General features: G+C 38.1%; 1 protein-coding gene across 7 annotated transcripts in view; it reads left to right on the plus strand.

Annotated features, from left to right (window-relative positions):
• The window catches only part of sh3pxd2aa (SH3 and PX domains 2Aa), a 115530-nt gene extending 105845 nt beyond the window's left edge, over positions 1-9685 (plus strand). For 4 of the 7 annotated variants that reach the window (XM_039688375.2, XM_039688410.2, XM_039688394.2 and 1 more), the window contains 4 exons: positions 136-150; positions 944-993; positions 1089-1208; positions 1443-9685. In XM_039688375.2, coding sequence (XP_039544309.2) covers positions 136-150; positions 944-993; positions 1089-1208; positions 1443-3383 — 2126 coding nt within the window. In that variant the 3' untranslated portion in view covers positions 3384-9685. The remainder of the gene's footprint in view (positions 1-135; positions 151-943; positions 994-1088; positions 1209-1442) is intronic. The other 3 variants (XM_039688384.2, XM_039688420.2, XM_039688402.2) reach the window with 1 other exon arrangement.
• Positions 9686-10081: the final 396 nt, after the last annotated feature.

Genomic DNA, 10081 nt, shown 5'->3' on the forward strand with positions numbered 1-10081 from the left:
TAATTAAATTATTTTTATTAAAAAATGTATAGCTATATATTTTATATTTTACATATGATCCTATTTTCTATATAATTGTATAATCCATATTTGATATAATACATTTGTTTATGTTCCTGTTATTTTTGCACATAGGATTTGATGCCATAGGTAACATTTCTTTGTGGTAAACAGATGTTTCCTAACATTTTGTGCGGGTGTTGTGTACCTTAATAGTGACACATTCCCTGTCTCTGTTGCACAACATTCAGCCTGTCAACTGCTGTTTGTTTGATTTTTGTTTGTTATTGTGCTTACTTATTTTTCTAATGCTAAGAGCACACTATACAACTGAAATATTTAATCCCATAGTGCTGTACTGCTCACATTACATGACATTCATTCTTGTTAAATCTGTTTTGTTGTGGATGCTGAGATGTACACGCTATTATTTCACCGTAACAGGTCCTTAACAAACAGCAAATGATCCTCAAAGTTCTTCGCCTTGGTTAAAACTTACAATTTGACTGATTCTATTCAAATAACAGCAGCTTAAGTTGTATGCATGGTACATGGTTTTGCTAATAAATCTAAAAACAAAAAAAGATGACATTTAAAGAGACAATGGTTAAATTCTATTTTCTCATTGGATATTTCTTATCATTACTCTCGCTACCTAATCATCATACCCGGGCCATCATATTTCTCACACTACAAGATTTCCTTCTGATATTTTTTTTCTTAAAACATGCTTGTTGTGAATGCATGCTTGAGTGTGTTGAAACTTCTCTCTTATAATGAGGATTAGTGATGGCACTGTAATCCAGTTTGGATCCAATTGCCTTGATACAAATAAATTTGTGTCAGAGAAATTGGGAACTCTCCTATTTTAATGTCCTAAATATGATTAAACTATGGTAATGTTTGCCGTCTCGAGCTGATATGTTTTGTATTCAAATGGCAGGATCTCCAAACCTCAGACAGAAACCTCCTCCTCGAAGAGATACAAATCTGGTAAGTTAAGTGGACCAAAAAGCATTTAGGGTCAATATAATTTATAGAGAGCAGAATTTATTTAGACAGTAATGTCTTTTTCTCCAAAACTCAAGGCATTTCAGTTGCCCAAACCTCCAGAGGCCCCTACTGTGGAAGCGGAGTACTACACCATAGCAGAGTTTCAATCCAGTATCTCAGATGGCATCAGTTTCCGTGGAGGACAAAAGGCTGATGTAAGGCTGATATATTCTAATATATCTGATATATTTAATTTTTTCAAAAACAAAAAGATCGTTTGACTAATGAAAATATTCAAATATATTAAATAATTAATATTTTCAAAAGACTTTTACCGCATAAACAATGGGATTTATTTGTTTAAAACTTAATATAAACACATTTTTAAAGTTTGGATCGCACTGTATGATAAATATATGCCATTGTATAATGTAATATGTGGTCTTCAGGTCATAGAGAAGAACTCTGGTGGTTGGTGGTATGTCCAGATCGGGGAAATGGAAGGCTGGGCACCCTGCTCCTACATTGATAAACGCAAGAAGCCCAACCTAAGCAGGCGAACCAGTACACTCACCCGTCCCAAAGTTCCACCCCCTGCTCCACCAGTCAAAAAACAGGATTCTGAGGAATCACCTTCTCTGGTTGGCTCTGCCTCCAAAGCTCCAGAATCCCCCACTCAGCGCGTCTATGAGGAGCCGGAATATGACGTTCCTGCCATTGGTTTTGAATCCGATCTGGACAGTAATCCTCCGAAACCGAAAACAAATAATTCCCCCAAACCAGAGCCCCGCAAGTTTGAAATTAAAAGCAATCCAGCAGCTGCCGAAAGGATCGCACAGGCTGGAAAAGCGTCACCTTTACTAAAAGTGATGACCTCCCCCTTGAGGAAAAGAAACTCATTAGAGGATGTCAATAGGGAGGAAGTGATCTATGAAAACGAAGGGTTTAGGTTTTCCTCTGATGACTTTGCCAGTGGTTGTGATTCGGATACACCAAGGAGTCTCACATTGGGTCGCAAACCTTTCGGGTCCTCTTCTGGAGGAGGGAAGCCCCTACGGAAAGTAACGCCGGATCTAAGCCGGAGCCACTCTCTCGGTCGTGCTGAGAGACACAGCCCCAAGTCGTCATCAGACGAATCAGGACGCAATCCCAAAAGAGAGCCCGTCATGCGTAAAGATGTGGAGATCCGGATTGGCCAGAGTCCTTTAGCCAGGCCCAAACCAGTAGTGCGACCTAAGCCTTTGCTTACAAAGTCGGAGCCACAAAGTCCAGAAAGAATGGACATCAAAAGCCTACGTCGCCAGCTTCGCCCCACGGGAAGTCTTCGGCAAGGGGCGGTCCGTGCAGTACGCGGTGAAGATTCTGAGACGGCTTCCATTGTGTCCTCAGAGGATTCCATCTCCTCAAGAAGTACCTCCGATCTCTCCAGCGTCTATTCCAAAGGTAGCCGAGGTGGGGAATCCGACCATGAAAGTTCGATCTACAGGACCACAGATGCCTACGAACGAGCCCAAGAGTCAGAGGTCAGCTTCCCAGCCGGTGTGGATGTTGAGGTGCTGGAGAAGCAGGAAAGTGGATGGTGGTATGTCCGTTGGGGCAATGATGAGGGTTGGGCACCTACTTTCTACTTGGAGCCAGTCAAGCATACCCATAACGTCGGGGTTCAAGAATCCCGCGACGGGCCTCTTGTGGAGCTCGGTAGCACCAACAAGTCCAACAGCCTCGAGAAAAACGAGCAGCGTGTTCAGGCCCTTAACAACCTCAACCAGCAGAACCTGAGGAGTATGAGCAACCCAAGCCCACCAATCCCATCCAAACCACCAGGGGGATTCAGCAAACCAACCGCAATGCTGAACGGTTCAGGCATACGGATGCGGAACGGTGTCCGTCAGGCAGCAGTGCGACCGCAGTCAGTGTACGTGTCTCCCCCACAGCCTCTGAAGGACACCAACATCCATACAGGGTCTTTGAGGAGAAATGAATCACTGGGAGCTGGCGACCACTTGAGGTCCACAGGAGTAAGGCGAAACTCCTCCTTTACTGCCGTTCGACCGCAGCCAGCGACCGATGTGCGGGTGAGGGCTGGGACCACCATTACAGCTCCCGTCGGAAGTTCAAGCCCCTTGATTTCCCAGAGAAATGGAATTCCGGTCTCTACAGTAAGACCCAAGCCCATCGAGAAGACGCACCTCATTCACAACAACCTTCGAGAGGTTTACGTATCTATTGCCGATTACCGTGGCGATGAAGAGACCATGGGTTTCTCGGAGGGCACTAGTCTTGAAGTTTTGGAGAAGAATCCAAATGGATGGTGGTACTGCCAGGTTCTCGATGGCTTACAGGGACGGAAAGGCTGGGTACCGTCTAACTACCTGGAGAGAAAAAAGTAATTTCCCAAAAGTGTTCTAAACATGCACAATTGTAATCAAAACGTAAAAAGACGAACCGAACCGACTGAAGGACTTTTGGTTTGAAAAGAGCCTTTTAGAAAGGAGTTTACATTAAAACCAGAGTAATGCAGGTGAATGTTTAGCAAAATACCTGCCGAAACTTTATGCCAAATGGGTGCCTTCTTACATCTTTCACTGAATGTTAAGAGGAATTGGTCAAATACCAGTGAAGCAACGAAAATACCAAACTTCAACTTAGTGCCATAGGCCTACAAGTACTGAAAGCAACAAACTTATTTTTGTTACAACGTTGAAAAGAGATAACGATAATTTCAGCAAAGATGCATAACAAAATGTGCAAATTCAATCTTAAGCACTCAAAAACAAGAAATTTCTGTTAAAAATGTTTTGAACGAAACGTTGAGTGCATTCAAAAAAACAAAGCATAACTTTGATTGTCGTTTTTTTTAAAACGTATAATTTTTTTTTTAGAAAATGTTTTGTGTTGATGTTTTTTTAATCTTCCTTAGAGATGTATTTCTGCTTTCTTGTAACATCCTAACCCATCAGAACATTCACTGACTTACTTCCCGTCCTGATCAGTTGTCGTAAATAATGACGGATCAATCTCTTTTGTCTTCCCCATTCTATAAATTTTCGCAGGCCAAAATGAATAAAACGTGTTCAAGTAAAACAGTCTGTGAAAGCTATATGCATAGATCACCTCTTTATTGGGTTTAAACCCAAGTTTAGTTTACAAAGTGCATCTGGTCATGTTATGAGGAGAGGACTTTAGATATTGCTGCTCCGTGCGTGCTAAGTCATGAAATTAGGACTGGAAAATCGTATGTTTTGCTCAGCATTTTATCCCAGGGAAGTAGTGACATAACATTGAGCCGAAAATGTAATCACACCAAAGAAGAATTACAGACACATTTATATTTATTCGTATGGGTACAAATACAGTGTATTCGACAAAACCTAAACCAGGTTTCAGAACAGAGAACAAAGTATATTTAATTGTTATATCTGGGAGCACTTGATTTTTTTTTAACCCAAAGAAAAGCACATTAATATGCAAGGTTAATTTGTACGTTATGATATTGCTGGGCAGTATTGAATCTGAAGTTTCACAATAAGCAGTTTAAACTTCTATAATTTAAGAATAGGGCTTCATTTTCCGCCAACCGATATCCAAAAAAATCGTAGTCCATAGTCCAATCATTTTTTTTCTTTTTTTACACGTCTGAGCTCAGAATGATTACTTCTCCCTGATTCAGTCATTTAATACTCATTAATAACGGCATCAAACAGCTGATGTTCAAGACTGCTGAAATATTTTTCTAATGAATAGTGTGAGCTCTTAATTGGGTTTCGCACTACTTTGATTTATTTTTTTTCTGCTGGACAGTATTTTAGTGTTAAACAGTTAAAACATTAATTTCCTGCTAGATTGCAGTTATATTCTATTAAGCAGAAAGTTGTTTATTTTGTCTTGTTTGTTGGTTGTTGTGTGATCACACATGGACAATAATGATGAATGAAGTCGTTCATTTGTTGTGAATCAATGCAACTTTTTCTTGAATGCATTGGTTAAAAGATGCAGTGTACTTCATCAGCATGTAATTTATTTAACAACATTTTGGTTGTATTTATTATTTAATTAAACAAAGTTTTTTTTATTGTCATTTGACACATGTGATACTCTTGGTAGTTCTGTAGTAATTGGCTACTACTATATTTTGAGGGTTTTTTTTCCTACAAAGATGATTTTTTAAGGACTTTATTACTCGTACTCTTGAAATTTGATTTTTTTTAACTCATGGGACCATTTCCCCCATGTTTTTCCTCAATATTTATCAACCAAGCTGAAAGCTGCACCTTTAGCAACTATGGACACTTCTTTTCTCGTTATTGAGCCACATAATGCCTGATTATTTAAGCAAAAAATCATTTACTCTTATTTTAATATCATCATACCAATTAAAAAACAAACGACCTTACAAAAATCTGAATGATAATCAATCAATCCTCCTAATTAAAAGCCAGCATTAAAATGGGAATGATCAAGTGTTATGGATGGATCCCAGTTTTAGTTATGGATCCCAAATTGTGACTGGACCAAATTTGATTTGAGTGTTTCTTTTAAATGTTATCTTAAATATAAAGAAACAGCAATAATGGAATTTTAAAGTTCTAATTTGGGTGATTGTTTTTTTTTAATTTAACGTTTAAATTTGAACTTGAAAATGAAAACTCGCAATTGCAACTCTCCTTTGACGATGGCATTATATAAATGTGTCGACTCACTACAGCGAGCAGCTTGTGATGGATGTTTCTAAGCTCCATTAACACTATGCTTTTTCTTCATTTGCGCCTATAGAAGTTACAAGGGAACTGTTAAGTGTCAAACTAGTTCTTATCTCATTACTTGTGTATCTGCTAGCTTTGTTTTGTGTTCTTTATTTATTTAATTTTTCAATGCGTTTTTCAGGAACAATGTTGTGTTTTGCTATTTTTTCTTCTTTCTCCTGTTCACTTTTGACATTACTCAGATGGAATGAGGAAATGTGCAATACAAAAACAGGCATCTCATTAGTTAAGAACCATAGTATTTGGGGAAAAAAAAAAATCTTTTTTTTTACTTTTCATGACAATTTTATGTCACCTAATGCCTGGTTTTGTCCCATAGTGTTTTTTTTTTTTGTTTTGTTTTTTTAAATCCTTTCGAGTCAAAAAAGTGCCGCTCAATATGTGTTCATATATCCCTAATAGATTGACACCTTCAGTAATTTCTGCATTCACACTCTTTACGCACTGAACCATATCTTGCTTTAAGGGGTTTAGTGACCTCTCAGACCCATGGTGAATCAGTATGGAAATAAGAGGGAAGCATGGGCATATCTTATTCTCAGAGGCATTTGTCAGTTCAGCCTGTCGAATCACAAATCTTAGATGGTGAGGCAAAATCATCAACAGCCATATGAGCGACGCACCGCACACTGCCAACTGCTCGACATGTCTCTTTGACATCCACCACTACAGTACATTGCACCATTGCAATGGCAAACACGACTTCTCTATCCTAATTCCAATTGCCCACAACAAGGACTAACATTGTCTGTTTCCTTTTTAAATGTTGCTTAGCCTACTAACAAAAATGCATAATTTTACTCTGAAAGTCCAGGTTTAATTTTCCACACCTTAAAATAACATGGACTGCATATATTTGCTTTTCTTTCTGTCTGAAGTCATGAATATCTGAACTTTTACGCATTGGAAAGCATGTACTGAGAGTTTTAACAAATTTTGCTTTAGTTAAAAATGAGGAGAGTTATAGAAGACTGTCTTGGAGTTTCTGGTCAAGAGAAAAAGAGAATTTTATGAGAGTTGAAATGTCTTTACACTTTTCTATTGAAACAGGCCCTCTCAGAAAGAGGCTTGCTATGGTTTTTGCTTAATGTTGTGTTTTCTGTTTTCCTTTTGTACGATCACATCCCTGACCCAGATAGCACAAGTCTATTTGATGTGATTTTTACATCTGGAAGACGTATTTTTGCAATATGTCTATAAGACGTTTCCTGCCAGATGTCAAATAGACGTTTAGAAAGTGTCAGTTTAACATGCATTCTAAATCATTACATCTTAAAGACATCTTCTAAACGTCTATTTGACATCTGACAGGAAACGTCCTATAGACGTATTGCAGATGAGCAAACACTCTTAAAAATACGTCTTCCAGATGTAAAAATCACATCAAATAGACTTGTGCTATCTGGGTAAGGTTTGTTTTTATGGTTAACGTTATCTGGTAGGATATATGGCATATATTTACAGGAATGTTCCAGGTTCTGCGACATGCTGTTGAAAATAATTTCGTAAAAACTGACGAAAATCGTTTGCAACAACACCATCTCATGAAAAAAACCGTAACTATTTTATGAGGTGGCGATTTGATATGAATTTGCACAATGTGGTTTGCAAAGATCAAATTATAGTTTCAAAAACGATATAAATACTGTTCGTTTTCTCACACACACAAAAAAAACGCTCGTTTCGTGTCTCGTTCTCATTCAAGAACGGTTTGGACCTAAAATATCAAAATTGAAAATACTGTGGAAACAAAGACACCTACCTCTCGGATGCCCTTGAGGTAAGCTAAAACATACCAAAAATTAATTTCAAAATGAACTATCCCTTTAAGTACAGCCAGGCCATAATTTTTTTTAGAAATGTATGAGGCTCCGCCTTCATGAATTTGTACTTTTCAAAGGTTGACGAATTTCTACAATGTGATTATACAATATTTAGAAAAAGTGTGACGGTCCACTTCTAAACTGAACCATCATTGGGGCGTAAGAACCAGTACGAATTACGAGAGTTAACATAGTTACGAATTGCAATGAGAGTGTGTTGGTTTGCACACAAATACGTATACTTTGCATTGAACCTGGGACATCCCATATGCTCCTGAATCGGAAGAGATAGTTGTTACTTGGTGTATTCTGTGATGGTTTGTGTAAAGAAGTTTTTAAATGGTGGAAAGAGAAGGTGAATGTTTGCTTATGATGTTTGGTTAGAAGGGAATCCAGTCAGGTATGGTTAGGCGTGATTAAACAGCTCTAATGGATTTGAAGAAGTGTTCGGCGTGGAAAGAAAAACAAGGCTTTTTACGATAATTAGCACTTCAGAGCTCTTGCAGCAGCTCATTATGGTGCCACAGTGGAACTGCGTTGTCATAATAGCTCTAGTGAGGCACTGTGTTCTAGAAACACACTAGTTATTTCTGTTGGAAAACTGACTGCTACTTAATTCAAGTGAGCAGCCTTGTCTTTGAGGCCATTGTTTTTTTCAAAACATAACTTTTAGAGTACACAGAAACTCGCGAATGTGTATCCACACGAGCTTGCTGCTGCTGCAAACCTCTTTATAACAATTAAAAAGTTGCTGACAGAACGTTGCTGTAAAAGAATAGGGCTCCTTGTCTCCAGGAGGAGCAGGCTTACACGCGCGCTGTGAAATCATATTACCCGAGTGTTCGGTTAATTACAGATGCTTGGGAAGAGCGCGGTGAATACAAATGTCGCACTGATTGTGGATGTCGAGCTGCCGGGGGGGTTGGATCAGATGGCGAGATAGATTGATCGTGTCTCTAATGGTTCACAGCACGTCGAGATGTATTAACATCATCAAGAGGAATCATTTGAGCTTCCCGTGTCAGCGAATGACTGGATTTACTGAGGCGTCCACGTTTTATGTTGGTGTAAAACAAAAAAGATGTACGAATGTATGATCGATCGTGTCAGGGTGTTATTGACAGGGTATTACAATTGTGAGTTTCATGGCTGAGAAAAAGTTATATTTTTGTAGCTCAAAATGATTTAATTGGCAATAATTACAGCTAATGATTAATTGATTTGGCAATTGCGAATGGAAATTCATTGGGTGCAATTAGTTAAATATTTCAGTATTAACAATAATCCAACTAATATTACATGTGACCTTACTTGGATAATAAGGAAGTAGGCCTGTATTAGGCACGGATTAGGATGGAGAGAGGTGTATGTGTGCACACTGAAGTTTTTAAAGGGAGTTTGGTAGGTGTTCATTTGCATTTATGATCAGATGCATCAGTGTTTGGTGCGAGCCGACGGCGTTTGTGTTCTTTTTGATGGAAACGTGCTGCGGCAGTCTAATCTCTTGCTGTGTTCTCTCCCCGTCTATGCTTGGCTGTCTGCACTAATTATCATTCCTCTTCTCTTAATTAACAGCAAAAAAAAAAAAAAGAGGCAGGTAACTTCTCGCTTAAGAGTGTTTTGATGAGTGAAAGTTAAATTGATTGATTGCTTTCATCATGCAGCGACTTGACATGATACAGCTGCCTGTGTGAAAGGGTTTTTCTTTCTTTTAAAAAATGATCTTATACATGTAGGCTACAGCAGATTCTTGGACAGTCTCAAGTACTCCTAAAGTAATTCTTCAAGCAAAGTTGACTTCTCATTGAAGCCACATTGGATGTAACGGATGTTTGGATGGATATTCGCCCTCATAAGATATATTAAAAAGTGTTCCCTTGGACATAATGAGAGTAAGTCTTGCATTGATATTATTCAGCGCTCAGCCAAATCTACATTTTGTATGCATTTCTTTTAAAGAACTAAAGGTCTGCATAGCTTCATTTTTAGCATTTTTGTTTTGTGATTTTTACTTTATGTTTTGTTTTTGTACCTTTTTATGTTTACATTGTATCTTGCATTGTCCTAACGGAAAACACAATAAAATGTATCCTCCTTGTTCTTAAATTTAACTGTCATGCTTTGGTCGCCATTTAGCAGAGCACATTCATTCATCTATTCAGAAAGTCATTGGAATAGCCATACTAGTACTACTTATAGTATTTAAGCGTAGTATGCGTACTTCACACAATTTTGCAAATTTTCTGGTTGCTTGACATACCCAAATGATGGGAAAATGTATAGGCAACTGAACAATGATTTACCTTCCATTTCCAGTGTGAATAACTGAAAGTAGACAATTTTGTAGATATTTTTAACATTGTTAAAGATGTTTTTATAAAATGTTATTAAAAACAAACTATATTTAATATTTCTCAGATGATAACTAACTTGAGAAGTCACGTGATAGCATTGTTAAATGAGTCTATCATGGATGATCAAATGAACAAATGCAAGTAGGCC

The sequence above is a fragment of the Pimephales promelas genome, chromosome 6, assembly GCF_988280905.1.
Source record: "Pimephales promelas chromosome 6, fPimPro1.hap1.1, whole genome shotgun sequence".
Classification (NCBI taxonomy): Eukaryota; Metazoa; Chordata; class Actinopteri; order Cypriniformes; family Leuciscidae; genus Pimephales; species Pimephales promelas.